The 21465-nt window shown below is 43.4% G+C and overlaps 1 protein-coding gene across 2 annotated transcripts in view; it reads right to left on the bottom strand.

Annotated features, from left to right (window-relative positions):
• The window catches only part of DNAI4 (dynein axonemal intermediate chain 4), a 56509-nt gene extending 35262 nt beyond the window's left edge, over positions 1-21247 (bottom strand). For both annotated transcript variants that reach the window (XM_089687944.1, XM_089687945.1), the window contains exons 1-4: positions 21088-21247; positions 12072-12262; positions 5388-5497; positions 2182-2338 (exon numbers count right to left, since the gene is read on the bottom strand). In XM_089687944.1, coding sequence (XP_089544070.1) covers positions 2182-2338; positions 5388-5497; positions 12072-12262; positions 21088-21246 — 617 coding nt within the window. In that variant the 5' untranslated portion in view covers position 21247. The remainder of the gene's footprint in view (positions 1-2181; positions 2339-5387; positions 5498-12071; positions 12263-21087) is intronic.
• Positions 21248-21465: the final 218 nt, after the last annotated feature.

Below are 21465 nucleotides of genomic sequence, written 5' to 3'. Positions count from 1 at the left end.
TATTTGGCAGTCTCATGTAACATATTCCCAGTCTTTGAATGTCCCCCACAGCATGTCTCCAACAACATCTGTAGCATTTCCATAGTTTCTCTCTCTTCTATCTAGTATTTAAGAAGTTTCTGAAAATGTTCAGTAATATACTGTATATTAAATATTATATCTGGCTCTTTGGTGATGATGGAAGCTAAAAGTGAGCGCCCCCCCCCCCCCAAATATTTTAAAGGATAAGTTCACCTTTGGGAGCATGTTACATGTTACACCCATATTTAGCGTTTAACATGTACCATGCTTTTGCAGTGATATTGAGGATATGGGTCTTTGTGTTTCTATTGATGCACACAGTGTAGAGAGACACAATTCTAGTCCCTGCATGCAAGGGTGACTCCACAAGATGCTGCAAGAGAAAGGGGCCACCCTAAAATAGGAAGCCTGGGGCAGCAGCTATGGCACCAGCTTAAACTGGAACCTTTAGGTTTAAAAGAGAAAGCAGCTGCATACTCAGTAAGTGATTTATCCTATAAAAGGTTTAATATCATTTCAATACCTCAATACCTTGAGTAAGCCAATGAAAGGTATCATTTAAAACTACCAACTTGTTGCAGGATGGAACCTGAAATTAAAGTGAAGATAACCTGGGGGGAGGGGACTTACTAAAACTGGAGCAATCAGAATCTGGTTCAGTTGTGTATGGTAGCCAATCAGCTTCTAACTTTATCAGTTAAACTCTGGCAATAAAACCTGGAAGCTGATTGGTTTCTATGCAGAGCTGCACCAGATTTTGCACTCTCCAGCTTTAGTAAATAACCCCTTTGATGTGTCCAAAGATATGCGACATTGTCAGTGACCGTGCCTCAACTCCATGATTGCACAAAAACAACCGCAAAAATCTAACTAGTTGTAGCTAGCTTGTGCATTCATGCACAAAAAAAAACAACAACAAACCCCCCCCCCCCCCCCCACAGAAGCCAAGATGGCATCTTTCTTGGCTAAAATGGATAGGAGGGTTTAGTGCTGCTTTAATGTTGATTGAGAGTTTTTAATTCACTTTAACCTCCCTAGCGGTCTGATTATGTCCATATTTCTGTGCTCAAAGCGGTACTTTTTTTGCATGGAAATATGTATTTTTTATTGTTGGCCTGTAATTTTTAGGAAAAACTCACTGAAATCTGTCTGAACAAGAGTCTAGTAAACATCCCGGGTAGGATAAAACTTGAAACACGAAATCATAAATTACAATTTAGTAAACAATCATAAAAAATAATAATATAATAATACATTTAATTCAATAATATAATCAAACCAAAAACACTGAAATTTGAAATATAGCGCCAAGTTCGCACATCGCTGAGCAAAGTCGCAGAATCGTTTTCAGTGTCTGATGACTAATTTCCCCCACGAATCATTATCACTCAATTCTGCAAGTGGTTCTGATTTACTATCGCTGTTCTCTAGCCGGTCTAAAACCGATTTTGACCTAAAGGGATGCTTTTTGGACGCCATGGACGTTTCTCAGTTTCCAGGCAGAAAGAACGATAAAAATGCAGGCAGGGCGCCGGACAAAGCACTCGGGACAAAATGTATGTGAAATGGTTTGATACAGTAATGTTATACTATGTGATTTTAGTGAATGTCACTTTTTGTCATTTTCAAACTTCCCGCCGTTCCGTCCCCCGTACGTCCCGACGCTCACAGGGGACAGAAACCAGATGACAGATGCCGGCATCGGCCGGAGGACATTACAGGGGACACTGCAGGAGGGACATCGCGGGAGCGCAGGACAAGGTAAGTGATCGAGGGATCGTGGAGCAACGCTGCAGAGTATTCCCGAGTGTAGCTCGGGGTTACCGCTTGTGGTACTGAAATTTTACCCTGAGCTACACTCGGGAATACCGCCAGGGAGGTTAAGAAGCTCTATATAATGGAGTTTGCATGCTCTCCTTGTGCTTGCATGGGTTTCCTCCACAACCTCCGGTTTCCTCTCACACTCCAAAGATATGCTGGTTCATAGATTCATTAGCAAGTTAGCTCCTGTCTACATTGGCCCTAGTATGTGTATACATACGAAGTAGAGACCTCAGAGTGCAGGGACTGATTTGAATGTACAGTATCTGTAAATTGTCGGCGTTATATAAATATGACTGTAGTCATTTTTTACATGTAGTGTATTGTAAATTCTCATACTTGACTATTTCAGCTTCCTCAGAATCGGCAGCGATCACAGCCACAGGCATGTCTAGCAGCCATATTGTCTCGGTCTCCGTCAGGTACACATTGACCGTCTTATCCAAATCTTCCTCCTTTGGCTGTTCTCTGATCTCTTCTTCCCTCGTATAAGATTCTGTGAATTAAATAAAAATGTGGGTTTTATTTCTGCTATGCCCCAATTGTCCTTCAAAACATAGATATTTCTCCTTCCCAGAACCTTTCGGTGAACTACAAAGCTCAGAATTAATTGTATGTTTTACAACATACAATAGGATCCCATTTATGTACATGTCAACAGCAGCCCATAGATTATGCAATTTTCTTTCCTTCCACCACCCCAAGTTCCTGTGTCCCTCCATATTCTGTGCCTCCTCTGTGAACTCTAGCTGCACCCCATGCCTCCAGGCTCCAGGGACCCTAGTATCTTCAGTGACCCTGAGCACCTTGGTCTCCAGTGACTCCTATGTCTCTTATGATCCCAATGTCTCCTGTGACCCCAGCGTCCTCAGTCACTCCTGTGCGTCTGTGTCTCTAGGGACCCCAGTGCACTTGGGTCTCCAGTGACTCCTGCTCCTCTAGTGACTCCAGTGATTCCAGGATTTCTTGTGACCCCAGCATCCTCAGTGACTCCTGTGTTTCTGTGTCTCCAGTGACCCCAGTGCTCCTGGATCTCCAGTGATTCATGTGTCTCTAATGATCCCTGCATCCTCAGTGACTCCTGTGCTTCTGTGTCTCCAGTGACCCCAGTGCTCCTGGATCTCTAATGATTCATGTGTCTCTTGTGATCCCAGCATCCTCAGTGACTCCTGTGCTTCTGTGTCTCCAGTGACCCCAGTGTTCCTGAATCTCCAGTGATTCATGTGTCTCTTGTGATCCCAGCATCCTCAGTGACTCCTGTGCTTCTGTGTCTCTAGTGACCCCAGTGTTCCTGAATCTCCAGTGATTCATGTGTCTCTTGTGATCCCAGCATCCTCAGTGACTCCTGTGCTTCTGTGTCTCTAGTGACCCCAGTGTTCCTGAATCTCCAGTGATTCATGTGTCTCTTGTGATCCCAGCATCCTCAGTGACTCCTGTGCTTCTGTGTCTCTAGTGACCCCAGTGCTCCTGGATCTCCAGTGATTCATGTGTCTCTTGTGATCCCAGCATCCTCAGTGGCTTCTGTGTCTCCAGTGACCCCAGTGCTCCTGGATCTCCAGTGACTCCTATGTCTCCAGTGACCCCAACATCTTCAGTGACCCCTGAGCCCTAGTGTCTCCTGAGACCTGAGTGTCTCCTGAGACCCCCACCATCTTCAGTGCCTCCTCTGTCTCCAGTGAATTCAGCACTCCTGTGTCTCCAGTAATTATTGTGCTTTAGTGTTTCCAGTGACCCCAGCGTCTCCAGTAACTCCTGCACTCCTGTGTCTCCAGGGAACCAAGAGTTCTCAGTGACCCTAATGCAGATATGGTACCATAAAACAATTCTTTTTTCATAGAGTGGGGAAGGGTTAGGCTCATGGTCAGGTTTTTATTTCACGAAGATATATGGAAAGGAGCGCCAGACTAAAATTGGACAAAAGAGTCCAAGAAAATTTAAATTGTTGATAAAATAAAAGTAATGTAAAAACATCCAACGCATTTCAGGGGCAACACCGCTACCCCTTCATCAGGGCTCAACACAGGATGAAATTTGGATGGACCCAGAGAAAATGGTGACTTCACAGATCTATATTAGGATCAGTATTGAACTCTGGAGGAAGAACCTGACAGCAGTTGCTGAGAAGCAGCGTAGCTCCGCGGCTGCTAAGGTCTAATTTGGGGTACGCACAATAAGTCTTTTTTTTCATTTAACCTAAGAGGCTGAACATAAAAACAAAAATTGAGGTCGATGCACTAACTAAGCAATGTCTCCTCCGCTGAACTATTGTGTCCTAACCAGGGGCGGACTGACAACTCATGGGGCTCCCGGGCAATAAGGGATCATGGGGCCCCTCTATCTTTGCCCAAACTCAAAAAAGCCTATGAAAAAAGGTACCAGGGGCATCTCATGGGGACCCCTACTGACCCCGGGCCCTCGGGCAGTGCCCGAGTTTCCAAATGGTCAGTCCACCCCTGGTCCTAACAGAGTACCTACCACCCCCACCCCCCGCCAAAACACACTGATCAGTGCTCACAGCCATTGGCTGCCAGTGCTGATCGGATGCTGGTTTTCAACAGAACAAGCTTTCCTGTGGCAGCATGTAGCAGTTAGAGGGCTGAACTGAAACCATTTACCACTAATAGGCATGCATACAATGATCAGCTTTTATTTATGTAAAACTTATTCCAAAAGGAACAAAACTGTTGCTGTAATTGCTTAGAAAGTGTTAGCTGGAGTTTGGATATAATTTGTAAGTGAAGCTAAATCTGCTAACACTCCCTTTCCCCTAGACTGATAATGCTGCTGTTCAAAGGTGCCCCCTGTGCTCCTTCATCCAGAGTGTCGGCACGATAATACAGGAGGTGTGTTACTGACAAGATCATTAGGTGAAAACAGAGGGGAAAAAATACCGAAAGGAAAACTAATGCAGCCACCACATCTATTGTTTGTTAAACTGTAATATATTACATTTTTGGGTCTATTACTGCTTTAATTTTAGCGTATTTTTTAACTGAAAATATAGGTCTGATAAGCAGTTGTGCAAATATCTTGCAACCTAAAATTTTGAGAATACCATGTTTATACAGGCCTACTGTTTCTGAAAAAAATATATAATGTTTTAGGGGGTTACGTAATCTATGGGTTAAAAAATGTGTCCTTCTAATGTGTGTGCAAAAAATGAATTAATCGCTCCAGCAACGAATGGGTTAAATGTTTGTGGTGCCTCCACCACTAAAAGCTGTAAGTGCATACTATTAGGCTACTTTCACACTGATCCATAGCAAAAATGTATATGTGTTTTTACCATGTTTTTGTTGCGTTTTTACCGCATTTGCAGTTTTAACATATGATTAAAAAACCGCATTATAGATGCATCGCGGGTACGTGTTTGTTGCGTTTTTGCCACGTTTTCCACTGATGTCAACGGGGAGGTGCATTTTTTGGTGCAGCAATGGATCAATGTGAAATGTTCCATAGGAATACATGTTTTCATTCCACATTTTTTATTGCAAAAGTAAAAGCAAAACGGATCAGTGTGAAAGCAGCCTTAAAGGTGGCTTTACCAGTCAAGCTGTGTCCTCTGTCACGTCCAAGTACTGGTTCTTCTGTATATTCTGATAACGATTCCGTCTCATGACTGGACATGGACATACTGCTGCCCCCAAACGTTGACCTGTTCAAAAGTGACCAGATATGTTTTTTTTAATTTCATTCCTATACAGCATAACCCGCTATAAGCATCACTTAAAGCCGAACTCCTGGCAGACAGCTCAATGGACAGATTAAATACATATAAAGGGAGCAGTTTTACTTGTCAAAACTTTGGTATTTCTGTTCATCCATTTCTGAGATTTACACAGCTCTGCCGCACAGCTCAGCCCTGTCTCGCAGGGGCCTTAGGCCCCTTTCACAAACATTTCTGCTCACAGATCTCCTGCAGATCAGGGAAGAGCGAGCCGATGACACGTCCATGTCCGTTCAGTTTATGGACAGTGGACACGGACAGACCCCGCCCTGCTCTATGGGCAAATAGGAGTCAATGCACACTGCTGTCTTCTTGACCCTGACAACCCTCCGATCCACCTAAATGGAAGGGGACATATCCCCTTCTGTTTTATTTTTAGCGGGCCAGGACCAAGAGGCAGGTGGATGTAAATGGACCCAAGTCTATTTACATGTGCCTGTCTATTGAGATGAATGGACCAACCGATAAAGTCTGAAAAACTGACAGGTGGATCTGAACAGAACCGCCATATGAAAGTGGCCTTACAGTTCTAGACCCTCCCCCACTCTGTGATGGGACAATGACAAAAGAAGCGGTAGACTGATGAGCTCATCTCTGTCATGCTTGCTCTCTACTTCTATCAGCTTGCGCTTTGAACTGCAGCACAACGGACTGGCTCCTTGGACTGCTTCTCCAACTCTTGGTCTGAGCTCTACTGTACATAAAGCCAGATACTAAGTCAAAATCAGGTGCTTCCACTGCTTACAAAAAAAAAAAAAAAACCCTTTTAAAGTGGTTGCAAATCCCATACATGAAATATGAACAAAGCATATCCCTCTAAAGGATGTGTGTTTGTCTCAATCTAGAGTACAAAGTGTCATTTCTGTCTGCTGCCTCTTTCCTATGCTATAAGCATGAATCACATCTGACAAGTTTTCCTTACACCAAGAGAAAAATGGTGACAGGGGAGGGCAGAGTCAAGGCCGGAACAAGGGGTGGGCGAAAGCTGCGGCTGTCCTGGGCGCAATGGTTTGCTGTAGGGATGGGGTGCCATCCTTGTGTTATAAGGGACAAGAGTAGTGACAGTGATTTTGACAAGCAAAAGACTTCTGGGCGTAGCATCAGGGGCATATTTACCACAAGGCAAACAAGGCATTTGCCTAGGGTGGCATTTTTTAGGGGGCAAGCACTGCCACCTGGAAGAAGGGAAATATGTGACATGGGAACCTGGTGGGATCTGGGAGAGGCTGTGGGCTGCTTGATGGTGTATGCAGAGCCTGATTGTTGTTGCCGGGGATGTCCAGGTGAGTGTCTCTCTGTCACCGGGGGGAGTTGGGGTGTTAATGGAAGGCTCTCTCGGGTGTAGGTGTGGGGGGCAGGGGTTTTGTTGGTCACTGTCAGGCTCTATCCATGGGGTGAGCTGGTGTTGGTCGGTGTCGGGCTCTCTCGGCTGGGGAGGGAAAGGGCGTCCGATTTTTGTGTCGTCTAAAACCTAAATACACCACTGCGTAGGATACCCGAAGTTTGAATATCATGAACTAAGGAGGGGGGCGCAGTTTGGCATCTTTGCCTTGGGCGCTGGATAACCTTGTCCTGGCACTGGGCACATCTTGTGATTGACAGCCTCAGCTCTGTTCCTGTGTGAAGTGGGGTGTGTCCTTCCAATCAGCGCTCAGAGCTCCCCTCACTAATATAACTTCAGCTCCCCGCCCCCTGCTTTTCAGAGCTGAGAGATCCTGTGTAAATTCTGCACTTTGAATAGATGTAAGAGAAAGACAGCCGTAGATAAACAGGTACAACTTATGTAGGAGGATTTGTTTCTTGTCTGCGTATCACTTCACTGGGTATACAGTATGTGAGGTGTGACAGTGTGGCGATCTGTCACCCTGGATTCTCAACAAGGCAGGTTGAGGGGCTCCAGGGTAAAGGTTTGATATGGAGGAAAGTGGCTTTTCACGTTCCTCCTTTGTTTGTAAGGTCCATTTTGGGAGCTGGAGCCTGGAGATTTCGAAGCGATTTGGGAGGGATGAAATCTCTCCCAAATCGCCAGGTTTTGGAAATGGCCAGGAGACTGATTGCACAGGTGTGTGCGGGCCTTTTCAGAGAGTCAGGATCAGGGTTCTGGGCTCCACCCCAGCAGATAGGAGTCAGGAGGGCTCCATCTGGAAGACAGGAGTCAGGTGGCCTCCACCTAGGAGAGGTGGAAGCCAAAAGCAGCAAGGGGCTGCTAGAGGCCAGCGGTGTGCTAGAGCCATAATTCTTGAAGAAGTCTGCAGGAGACAGACATCAAGCTGAGTATAAGCCAGGAGGCTGAATCGTTGTTTTGTGTGATGGTGGATACCCCTGCGTGGGAACCTCTTATGTTATTGAACTGTCATTTAAATAAAAGTGGGCTAAAAAGGCCCTGAAAAAGAAAGCGAGTAGCTGTGTGCGTTTAAAAGCTCTACCACTTTGAAGCGAGTGCCCACAGAGGGTTTACAACCTCTTTAAGGATGTATGAATATATGGGCAGCACAGTGGCTAAATGGTTAGCACTTCCTCCTGGCAGTACTCGGGTCGTAGGTTCGAATCCCAAACACGGCACCACTTGCCTGGAGTTTGCATGTTCTCCCTGTGCCTGTGTGGGTTTCCTCCGAGTAATCTGGTTTCCTCCCACACTCCAAAGACATGCTGGTAGGTGAAATGGCTCCTGTCTAAATTGTCCCTAGTATGTGTATGTATGAATGTGAGTTAGGGACCTTAGATTGTACGCCCCTTGAGGGTTAGGGACTGATGTGAATGTACAATATATATGTAAAGTGCTGCGTAAATTGATGGCGCTATATAAGTACCTGAAATAAATATATAAATACAGAGCTGCATCAATTTCTGCATATTATATCTCCCTGGAGTTCTGCTTTAATAAACTTGGCTAATATATTTATATCCTTCTTTAACAAGGTTTATGTGCGCACATTTGTGCAGCGTCTGTTCTCTGCTTTGAAGTTTTTTTCCCTGGTACTGGCACCATATGCTCATCTTAATAGATAAACTCCACTTTTAGAAAGAAAGAAAAACGTTCTTCTCTTGGCTAATTACAGAGATTGCAGGGATTTAGTAAACTTAACTGATGATACTTTTCTTACCTGATTTTGTCTTGTACAAAAAAATGAGGCAGGCCAATGCAGTACCTCCCTCAAAATGAACCTAAAGCAGCCTGTACAGTCATCTTTTTTTTTTTGTACAACCAGCAGGTTGAAAAAAAAAAAAAAAAGGATCTGATTCTGCCATCCACACATTCGATTGGGTAATCCTTTTGCTGTGCTATTGCGTTCTGGCAGTGGGGAGCCTTCCCTACCATCAGAACCTTAGATTGTATACCCCTTGAGGGTTAGGGACTGATGTGAATGTACAATATATATGTGTAAAGCGCTGGGTAAATTGACGGCGCTATATAAGTACCTGTGGAATAACGTCCTTACAGGATGTCTTCAACTTACAAGCCGACCTCAATGCTATGTGTAATTGGGCAACTATGTGGCAAATGAGGTGTAATGTTGATAAACGTAAGGTTCTGCACTTGGGGGCTAAGAATATGCATGTATCATATCAGGGGCGGACTGACCATTGGAGAACTCGGGCACTGCCCGAGGGCCCGGGGTCAGTAGGGGGCCCCATGAGATGTCCCTGGTACCTTTCATAGGCTTTTTTGGGTGTGGTTTGAGTGTGGGCGAGGACACAGGGGCCCCATGATCCCCTATTGCCCGGGGGCCCCATGAGTTGTCAGTCCGCCCCTGTATCATATATACTACGGGGGTACAACTGGGGGAACCAATGGTGGAGAAGGATCTGGGGAGGTCAATGGTGGAGAAGGATCTGGGGGGGTCAATGGTGGAGAAGGATCTGGGGGGGTCAATGGTGGAAAAGGATCTGGGGGGGGGTCAATGGTGGAGAAGGATCTGGGGGGGGTCAATGGTGGAGAAGGATCTGGGAGTTCTGGTAGATCACAAGCTCAATAATGACATGTAATGCCAAGCTGTGGGATCTGAAGCGAGCAAAATCTTCTCTTGTATTAAAAGAGGTATAGACTCCAGAGAGAGAGATATCATTCCCCCGGTACAAATCATTAGTAACACCTCATCTGGAATATGAATTTCAGTTTTGGGCTCCAATACACAAAAAGAACATTGGGGAACTGGAGATAGTACAGAGAAGGTCAACCAAACTGATAAGAGGCATGGAGGAGATCAGCTATGAGGAAAGATTAGAGGAACTGAATTTATTCTCTCTTGAGGAGATTAAGGGGGGATATGATCACCATGTATAATAGGTAAGGGGGGATATGATCACCATGTATAATACATAAGGGGGGTATGATCTCCATGTATAATAGGTAAGGGGGGATATGATCTCCATGTATAATACATAAGGGGGGATATGATCTCCATGTATAATGCATAAGGGGGGATATGATCTCCATATATAATACATAAGGGGGGATATGATCTCCATATATAATACATAAGGGGGGATATGATCTCCATGTATAATGCATAAGGGGGGATATGATCACCATGTATAATACATAAGGGGGGGATATGATCTCCATGTATAACACATAAGGGGGGGATATGATCTCCATGTATAACACATAAGGGGGGGGATATGATCTCCATGTATAATACATAAGGGGGGGGATATGATCTCCATGTATAATACATAAGGGGGGATATGATCATCATGTATAATACATAAGGGGGATATGATCATCATGTATAATACATAAGGGGGGGATATGATCTCCATGTATAATACATAAGGGGGATATGATCTCCATGTATAACACATAAGGGGGGATATGATCTCCATGTATAATACATAAGGGGGGATATGATCATCATGTATAATACATAAGGGGGGATATGATCATCATGTATAATACATAAGGGGGGATATGATCTCCATGTATAATACATAAGGGGGGGATATGATCTCCATGTATAATACATAAGGGGGGGATATGATCTCCATGTATAATACATAAGGGGGGATATGATCTCCATGTATAATACATAAGGGGGGATATGATCTCCATGTATAATACATAAGGGGGGGATATGATCTCCATGTATAATACATAAGAGGGGATATGATCATCATGTATAATACATAAGGGGGGGATATGATCATCATGTATAATACATAAGGGGGGGATATGATCATCATGTATAATACATAAGGGGGGGATATGATCTCCATGTATAATAAGGGGGGATATGATCTCCATGTATAATAAGGGGGGATATGATCTCCATGTATAATACATAAGGGGGGATATGATCACCATGTATAATACATAAGGGGGGATATGATCTCCATGTATAATACATAAGGGGGATATGATCTCCATGTATAATACATAAGGGGGATATGATCTCCATGTATAATACATAAGGGGGGATATGATCACCATGTATAATACATAAGGGGGATATGATCTCCATGTATAATACATAAGGGGGGATATTATCTCCATGTATAATACATAAGGGGGGATATGATCTCCATGTATAATACATGAAGGGGGATATGATCACCATGTATAATACATGAGGGGGGATATGATCACCATGTATAAATACATGAGGGGGGATATGATCACCATGTATAATACATGAGGGGGGATATGATCTCCATGTATAATACATAAGGGGGATATGATCTCCATGTATAATACATAAGGGGGGCTATGATATCCATGTATAATACATAAGGGGGGATATGATCACCATGTATAAAGAAATGTAATCTCCAAACACGGAAAGGTTTCTTCACAGTAAGAGCTGTGAAAATGTGGAATAGACTCCCTCAAGAGTTGGTTCTGGCCAACTCAGTGGATTGCTTCAAAAAAGTCCTGGATTCTTTCTTGGATACACAGAATATAACTGGTTACTATCATTTATAGGTAAAGTTGATCTAGGGAATATCCAATTGCGTCTCGGGGGATCAGGAAGGAATTTTTTTCCCTGCAGGAGCTAATTGGATCGTGCTTTGCTGGGTTTTTTTTTTTGCCTTCCTCTGGATCAACTGTGAGTGTAGGATTATAACTTTTTTTTCTTTTTAATGGTTGAACTGGATGGACTTTTGTCTTTTTCAGCCATACTAACTATGTAATAAAATAAATCAGAGTACAATGATCATTGCTGCAGGCCATAATCAGCGGCACTGATTAATTGAAAAAAAAAAAAAACACTACAGGCTGGCTGTATAGAAGTCAATTGGTAGATCAACAGTGTGAAATAGGGGACCCGCATGAATGTCATATTGAGACAGCTGGCTGTGTCCATGCACCTAGTGTGTCCCAACAGACATGAATAGGAATGCCTACACAGGGATGCCTGGAACACCTGTGCAACCCCAAGTGGGTAGACATGGCCCTACACAGGCGTACAGTGTTGTATACAAGGTCAAACAGTTTAGCTTTTTTCAATTTTTTTTAGTGACTGAGCTGCTTTACATACGCAATAAAAAACATCTATAGCACCTTGAAAATGGTCCAACGAAACTGGAGATAAATCCCGTCTGATGGAGAGACATGGTGGAGAAGATATCTGATGCGGTTACACCAGAAGCATCTGGCGTAGTAAATAGTTTGCTTTGCTTGGTGGTGGTGGTGCCAGGCTCTGCTTGGAATAGTGACCGAGGAGTGACATCATTGCCTTCTTCATCGAAAACCTGAGAAAATAAAATAAAAAGAAAGTTGTTGTAGCCTTAAAGCAGTATTAAAGTGGATGTAAAGGCTCAAGGTTTTTTTACCTTCATGCATTCTCTGCCTGAAGGTAAAAAAACGTCTGTGTCCAGCATCCCCCCAGCCCCCTCAATACTAACCCGAGCCCCATCGCGATCCATTGATGTGCAAGACAGCCTCGGCTGTCCCGCATTTTTGCCTCCTCATTGGCTGAGACACTGGCTTATGTCATTCACAGCAAGTCAGCCAATGAAGAGAGAGGGGGCAGGGCCAAGTCACGCCTTCATGTGTGAATGGACACATGGAGAAGCGGGTGCCCCAATAGCAAGCTGCTTGCTGTGGGGGTACCCGACAGAAAGGAGGAGCCAGGAGAGCCTGCGGGGGACCTGAGGAGAGGAGGATCCAGGCTGCTCTGTGAAATACCACTACTACACACAGCAGGTAAGCATGACATGTTTGTTATTTTACTAATTAATTAATTTAGAACACTTTAAACCCAAAAGCAAACATTATATTGCAGCTTATCAATTCATAGATGTGGTGGCTGCATTAGTTTTCTTTTTTAGTCTCTCCTTTATTTTCATCTGGTGATCTGTTCTGCAAATGTAGCAGTTACAGGGTTGAGACAAACCATTAAACACTGACAGAGGCGCTTGCAATGATCAGCTTTTATTTACAGTGCTGTACAAAAGTATTTGCCCTCTTCCTGAGTTTTTTTTTTTTTTTTTTTTGCATATTTGTCACATTTAAATGATTCAGATCATCAAATAAATTTTTATATTACACAGAGATAACCCAAGTAAAAACAAAATGCAGTTTTTAAATGATTTTATTTATTAACCACTTCCTGTCTGGCCCATGTACTTAAACGGCTGGACGGGAGCAGTGCAAGGGCGGGTGGCCGTTTATAAATGTCCTCCCTGCTGGTGCGCGCTCCCTGAAAGCGCACAGCACCGCAATCCGGTGCCCACTGTGTCCGGATTATGTGATCACTGATTGTGAGGTGCCGATCATGTGATCACCGATTGGCCAATCAGTGATCACATGAAGAGTAGTAAGCAAGATGTCACTTCTGACATCATTGCTTACTACATGTGAAATCTGTGAATGATCACAGAGGTCACATGGTACAAGGCTATTTACAATAGCCTTGTACCATGTGACAAGCTGTGACCAATCACAGCTCACACAGTATTTCTCATTGGCTGCAAGAATGCAGTCAGAGAGAAGGAGAAATGATTGCTTTTACAGCCTTTAAGTGTAAAAGCAATCAGTGTAAAAAAAGGAAAAAAAAATCTTCATCACCCCCCACAAGTAGTACAGTGTCACTATGGTGACAATGTACTGCTAGGGTGACAGAATGTTAAAAAAAACCCATAAATAATAAAAAAATAAAATAAAAATGTCAAAAAAATTTAGAAAAATTATAATTTTTGGTTATAAACTAATTTGGGTTATTTTTTTCTACTAAAAAGATAACTGAATACGTTTTGGCCAAGATTTATGAAGAAAGATTATTTATTTGCAATATTTTATAAGAAAAATACTTTTTTTCAAAATTTGGACTTTTTCATTTTTATAGCAAAAAAAAATAAAAATCCCAGTGGTAAATAAATACCACCAAAATAAAGTTTTATCTGTCTAAAAAAAAAATGCTAAAAAAAAAAACTAATATGGGCACAGTGTTGCATGACCGTGCAATTGTCATTCAAAGTGTGATAGCACTGAAAGCTGAAAATTGGCCTGGACAGGAAGGGGGGGAAAGTGTCTGGACTTGAAGTGGTTAAGGGAAAAAAGCTGTTCAAACATGCCTGGCCCTATGTGAAAAAGTAATTGCCCCATAAACCTAATAACTGGTTCTGCCACCCTTGGCGGCAACAACTGAAACCAAGCATTTGCGATAACTGGCAATAAGTCTTTCACATCACTGTGGATTCATTTTGGCCCATTCTTTTTTGCAAAATTGTTTTAATTCAGCCACACTGGGGGATTTTTGAGCATGAACAGCCTGTTTAAGGTCATGCCACAGCATCTCAAGCAGGTTTAATTGCAGACTTTGACTAGGCCACTCCAAAACCTTAATTTTGGTTTTCTTGAGCCATTCACACATGGGCTCGATGGAGTGTTTCGGATCATTGTCCTGCTGCATAACCCAAGAGTATTTGAGATCATGAACTGTTGGCCCGGACATTCTCCTTCAGGATTTTCTGGTAGAGCGCAGAATTCATGGTTCCATTAATTATGGCAAGTTGTCGAGGTCCTGAAGCTGCAAAGCAACTCCAAACCATTACACTACCACCAACATGTCTGACTGTGGGCATGAAGTTCTTTTTATGAAATGCTGTGTTAGTTTTACACCAGATGTAACAGGACACACACCTTCCAAAAAGTTCAACTTCTTTCTCATCAGCCCACAGAGTATTTGGCCAAACGTCTTGGGGATAATCGAAATGTTTTTTGGCAAATGTGCAGCCCTCTGGAACACTTCCAAGGAAGGACTGCAGAGGACTGCCATTCACAAAGCACAGCGTGCTTCGCACATGAACAGTAGGAGACCTGCGGTGAAGCCGCAAGGTTTCACTGCCAGATTTCCTTAGTCAAGATGGTGGCGCCAGCACCTGACAGCCGACTGAAGAATAGGCTCGGAGTGAGGACACCGCTGGATGCATGGACAGGTAAGTGCCCTACTATTAAAAGTCAGCAGTCACAGTATTTGTAGCTGCTGAATTTTAGCTTTTTTTTGGAAGGTGGTGGGGGCCGGAACTCTGCTTTAAGTGACTTCTTGATTCAACAGGTCTGGCAGTAATCACGCCTGGGTGAGGTGTGTGAAATTTGATTCTTTCCAAAAAAATGTGGTTAATCACAATTCATTCATGATTTAGCAAAGGGGGAAGGGGTGGGATTCCTTTTTCACATAGGGCCAGGCAGGTTTGGACAGCTTTTTTTCCTTAATAAATGAAATCATCATTTAAAAACTGCATTTTGTATTTACTTGGGTTATCTTTGTGTAATAATAAAATATGTTTGATGATCTGAAGCATTTAAGTATGACAAATATGCAAAGAAAGATCAGGAAGGGGGCAAATTATTTTTCACTTTTGTGTATTGTAACGCTACCCCCATGTCAGCAACTGATTTTACAAGATTCTTCCCCAGCAATGCAGTGGCCACCACTCACACAGGCAACAGTCCATTCACTCCAGCTCCAACAAACAGTAACACACTTGACTAGGTGACATTTCTTTGAATGGTCTTTTAACAGTCTGAGACAAAGAGGAAGCTATCTCAGAATGAGCAACAGCTGGCACCCTAGAGGTAGGATGGCAAACAGTCTCTAAATCTAGAGCTTGGGTCAATATCCAAAATATCCCAGGGCAGCTGTACACCTCCTAGCCAAGCACTCCTCTGAGTTCTCCAGCCAAATTCCTTAGCTCCAGAAAAAATTAATCCAGAGTGGAGGCGCTCTAATACAGGAGGTGTGTTACTGGCCAGATCACCAGTTGAAAACAGAGGAGAGGAGAAAAGCCGAAACAAAGAAAACGAATACAGCCACCACATCTAGTGATTGGTAAGCTGCAATATATTACATTTTTTATTTTGGTTTAATACCGCTTTTATTCCCTTGACATTGTTTCTACTGATTGAATTCACTACTGCTCACTCTATCAAAAACATTTTTACAAGTTTTGGACAGTTGGAAAAAGGGAGAACTTCTGTTTTTCATTGGAGGTCTGTGTCTGCACTGGGAAGACTTCCCCTCTCTTAGAGATTGCGTGGACAAAAAGTCTGGGCAACCTTTCCCAACTTTTTTACCCCAGAGGAACCCTTGAAATAAATATCAAGTCTCATGGAATCCCTACTAAAGTCAGTTTAATGGAAGTCAGTGGGAAGAATGTTCCTCACATTGGTGGTCAGTGAGAAGAATGCTCCTTACGTTGATGGTCACTGAGAAGAATGTTCCTTATGTTGGTAGTCAGTGGGAAGAATGTTCATTACATTGATTGTCAATGGGAAGAATATATCTTACATTGGTGGTCAGTGGGAAGAATGTCCCTTACATTGGTGATCAGTGGGGAGACTGCACCTTACATTGGTGATCAGTGGGGAGACTGCACCTTACATTGGTGATCAGTGGGGAGAATGCACCTTACATTGGTGGTCAATGAGAAGAATGTTCATTACGTTGATGGTCAATGGGAAGAATGCCCCTTACATTGGTGGTCAGTCGGAAGAATGTCCCTTACATTGGTGATCAGTGGGAAGAATGTCCCTTACATTGGTGATCAGTGGGGAGACTGCACCTTACATTGGTGATCAGTGGGTAGAATGCACCTTACATTGGTGGTCAATAAGAAGAATGTTCATTACGTTGTTGGTCAATGGGAAGAATACTTTTTATATTGGTGATCTGTGAGAAGAATTCCCCTTACATTGGTGGTCAGTTGGAAAAATGCCCATTACATTGGATGCACATGGCACTGGCCCTGGAACTCTTCACTCTTCAGGTACCATCATCTTAGAAGTCAGTCCTCAAGAAAACCCTAGCAACTTCTGGAGGAATCGTTAGGGTTTCAAAGAACCCTGGTTGATAATGGCTGGTTTAAGGTACAGTAAGTCCCCCGAACGGGTTTGTTCTGGGAGATCATTCATAAATCGGATTTCTTTGTAAGTCCAATAAAGTGAGTCTTATACACCTTTGACACAAACATACAATGTAAAGCATAAAAAAAAACACATGCAAGAATACTGTAAATAAACTATTTTTACTTTAACAGTTACCTTAAAATGGTGGTTCAGTACAGTACTGTACAGTATGACAACTGGCATATAGTGGAAGAGGGTTACAAACTTCGAGGAGGGAGGGTAGGAGATGGTGGAGCTGAAGGATCATCAGCAATAAGAGATGGAGGGCAAAATGGAATTTGGCCCACACCTGATGTTGACAGAGCTGAAGGATCATCAGCAATAGGAGATGGAGGGCAAGATGAAATTTGGCCCACACCTAATGTTGTTGGAGCTGAAGGATCATCAGCAATAGGAGATGGAGGGAAAGATGGAATTTGGCCCATACCCGATGTTGTTGGAGTTTAAGGATCATCAGCAATAGGAGATGGAGGGCAAGATGGAATTTCACTCACACTTGATGTTGATGACACAGGTTTTTTGATGGATTCAATTTTGTCTATCCTCTGGAAAAAATGATCCAGTGATGTCTGAGTAGTAGCTCCTTTTTTTCTTATCATAGATGAGTCTGTAGGACTGGAAGGCATTCTGAACGGCTGCTGCAACCTTTGGGTATCGTTCTACGTTGGGGTCCTGTGCCTCAAAAACTAACAGTGCCTCTTCAAGTAAAGAAAATCCTCTTGCCATTTCCTGTGTTGTGAATCTCTTTGGTTCTTCAGTTACATCTTCCTCTTGGCTCTCTTCGTCTTTTCTCTGGGCCTCTAATTCCATCAGGTCCTCATTAGTAAGCTCCTTATGTTGCACAGCAAGGAGTTCAATGAAGTCGTTCTCTTGCAGATCTAGCTCCAGCTTCGTGCTAAGGGTCACCAAGTTGTTGAAGACCTCTCAAGTCCATGAACTTAATGAACAAACTGCGGGCAAAGGTTCTTCCTAACCCCATTAATGGTGACAGCAAAAACCTTACGCCAAGCAAAGTTGATTTTTTTTATGGCCTTGTAGATGTTATAATCCTTCCAAAATTGTCGCAAGGTTGTTCCTGTTTCATCAATAGCCTTCACTGCCTGACAAAGTGTGACTTAAATAATATTTCTTGAAAGTCGCAATAACTCCTTGGTCCATAGGTTGGATGTGCGCCATTGTATTCTATGACAGATGCACTACTTAGACGTTGGGGTGAAAGTCATCCATGAATTGGGGGTGACCTGGTGCATTGTCAAGCAGCAAAAAAATGTTGAATGAGATATCTTTCTCCAAACAATATTTCTCTATCTCTGGGACAAAGTGGTAGAAAAACCAGTCCTGGAAAATGGCCTGTGTAACCCAGGATTTGGAGTTACTCTTCCACACAACAGGTGGGAATCCTTGGCTATGTTTTTGAGGGCTCTTGGGTTCTCTGAATGGTAAACTAAGAGAGGCTTTAGCTTCATATCACCGGAAGCATTGCCACCGAACAACAGAGTAAGTCTGTCCTTTGCTGCTTTGAAGCCTCGCATCATCTTTTCCTCTTTACTGATGTAACTTCGTTCTGGCATCCTCTTCCAATAGAGTCCTGTCTCATCGACGTTAAAAACCTGTTGGGGTAAATAAGCACCTTCGTCAATAATTTCTCTAAGCGTTGCTGGAAATTCTTGGGCAGTTATGGTATCTGCACTCGCAGCCTCACCACTTAATTTTATGTTGTGAAGGTTGTCTCTAACCTTGTACCTGTTAAACCATCCATGGCTGGCAGTAAAAGATGCACACTGTTCACCCCTTTTTTTCTTCAAGTCTTCAAACAGACTTTTAGCTTTTTCTTGCATAAGCATTAAGCTGAGTGGGACTCAACGCTGATGCTGATCCTGCATCCACACACTGAGAAGTTTCTCCATCTCCTCTATCACTTTACCATGCTTTTTGGATATTATTGTTGACTTCATAGGCACAGCAGACTTCACATGTTCCATGATCTTGGCCTTTGTTCTTTAGAATTGTGCCAATGGTTGAACGATTCATGTTATAAGAACGAGCGATGTCTACAATCTTTTCGCCTTGGTCCAATTTTTTTTATTATTATTATACAGGATTTATATAGCGCCAACAGTTTGCTCAGCACTGTACATTATAATGGGAGACAGTACACGAGACAGTACAATTCAATACACGAGGGGTTCAAGGGCCCTGCTCCTTGGAGCTTACAATCTAGGAGGGAGGGGATAGTGGTACATGAGGAAATAGCTGTGGGGGATGGAGTGGTAGGAAGAGTGGAGGAGATCGGTAATTAGCTGAGGGCGGGGTAGGCTTCCCTGAAGAGGTAGGTTTTCAGAGTGCGCCTAAAGGTGAGGAGAGTAGGTGATAGTCTGATGGATTGGGGTAGGGAGTTCCAGAGGATGGGGAAAGCCCTGGAGAAGTCCTGGAGACAGGCATGGGAGGAGGAGACCAGGGAACTAGAGAGCAGGAGGTCTTGTGAGGAGCGGAGAGTACGTTTTGGGTGGTATTTGGATACCAGATCAGTGATGTAGTTTTGGGCAGTATTATGAACAGCTTTGTACGTCAATGTTAGCATTTTGAATTTTATCCGTTGGGCAATCGGAAGCCAGTGGAGGGATTGTCAGAGGGGGGTGGTGGATACGGAGCGGTTAGTAAGGTGGATGAGTCTGGTCGCAGCATTCAAGATAGACTTAAGCGGGGATAGCCTGTAAACCGATGAGGAGGGAGTTACAGTAGTCGAGACATGATATAATGAGGGAGTGAATAAGTTGCTTAGTGGTTTCCGGGGTTAGGAACGGACGTATTTTGGAGATGTTGCGGAGGTGAAGTCTACATGAGTTTGTCAGTGATTGGACCTGGGGCTGGAAGGACAGATTGGAGTCTAGGATGACACCTAGTACTCTGGCTTGCGGGGTGGGACTGATGGTGGTATTGTTGGTCTTGATGGAGAAGTCGGGGGGGGGGGGGGAAACTTGGAAAGATTTAGTTTGAGGAAGTGGAATGACATCCAATCCGAAATGTCGTTCAGTAGGCTTGTGATACGGGCGGAGACTGAGGGGGTGAGGTGAGGGTGAGGTGAGATAGATTTGCGTGTCGTCGGTATAGAGGTGGTAGTTGAAGCCATGAGAGTGTATCAATTGGCTAAGGGAGGAGGTGTAGATGGAGAAGAGAAGGGGCCCGAGGACAGAACCTTGAGGGACCCCAACAGAGAGGGGGAGTGAAGAGGAGGTGGCAGCGTTATAGGTAACACTGAAGGAGCTCTGTGATAGATAGGAAGAGAGCCAGGAGAGAGCGGAGTCTCTGAGGCCAAGAGAGTGTAGTTTTTTTTTTTTTTCAATTTCTCAATTATTTTTACTTTTGCTTCCATGGTTCCATGGTGCTTTGCACTTCTTAGCAGTCCCCTCCACGTCACCAATGCTTTTGGTCTTGCTTCCGGACATCCTGAGCTCTGTACAATACACTATCGCACTGCACATTAAGCATACAGCAGCACAACTGTGATAATGTGCAGCTGTGACAACGTCCGGCAGACACGTGAGCTACTTCCGAGATTTGTTCGCATCTACGAATGTTCGTAATGCAAGGTCCATTTGTATCTGTGAAAGTTGCAACTTGAATGTTCGTAAGTCGGGGACTTACTGTATTGCTATATTAATATAGAACAAATCGTCTCTTAAAACTTTTAATACAGGTACAGTATGTCACTGACCTTTCCAAAGCTTGTTGATTCAGAAAATAAATACCTGGAGATCCTGCCAGTCTACAGCCCTCCTCTCACAGGGTGACAACTGTTGGTTATGTGTTAGAGAAGACACTGGTAGCTTGTGATGAGGCAGAACTCTGTTTTACTTGTGTGGCTTAAATTGCAAACATACAGAACACATTTCAGCAGACATCTTGGTTTTGAAGAGAGGAAAAAAAGAAGAAAGAGAGAGAACCAACAAGTTTTACACATATGCACAACTAGTAACTTTAGTGTACAGTGCCATCTACTGGTCAAGTGATATTAACACACAATACTATATAGTACATGCTGTTGTATCTCCAACAACAACACTATTTGGGCTTCATCTTATGGGGCACCTCAGTCAGGCTTCTCACTATATGCCATATTGTCACGTACTACATTTCATTAGAACTTCATGAGTTTCTTTGTACTGACCGGTACGGATTGTTTCCCACCAAACACCGAGTTCTTATCCATGACTTTGCTGTCAGCGTGTATACTTATACTCTTCCTGCTCCCTATCATGCTGCGGTTGATCCTGCTCTGCGTGACGAAACTGGACATACTGATGATTTTCTTGACGTGTGAAGCCATTTTAGGCCTGCAAAAAAAACAAAAAAACACACAATTTTATTAATAAATTCACCTGTCTATGAAGTTGGGTTTATGATCGTCTGACACTCTTTATGGGCTTTAAGGCCCTATTCACACTTTAGCAATTTGTAGCGCGAAGCTCCAAAACGCTGGAGGAGAAAAAAAATCAATTACCCTTTCTTGAGGTGGCTCACATCTCTACTACAAGTCTCCTGAAGC

This window comes from Staurois parvus, unplaced genomic scaffold, assembly GCF_062004578.1.
Source record: "Staurois parvus isolate SC_StPar_1 unplaced genomic scaffold, SC_StPar_1.0 ptg000441l, whole genome shotgun sequence".
NCBI lineage: Eukaryota > Metazoa > Chordata > Amphibia > Anura > Ranidae > Staurois > Staurois parvus.
Note: the sequence above shows the minus strand (reverse complement) of the source record. Positions and strands in the feature narration are given on the sequence as shown.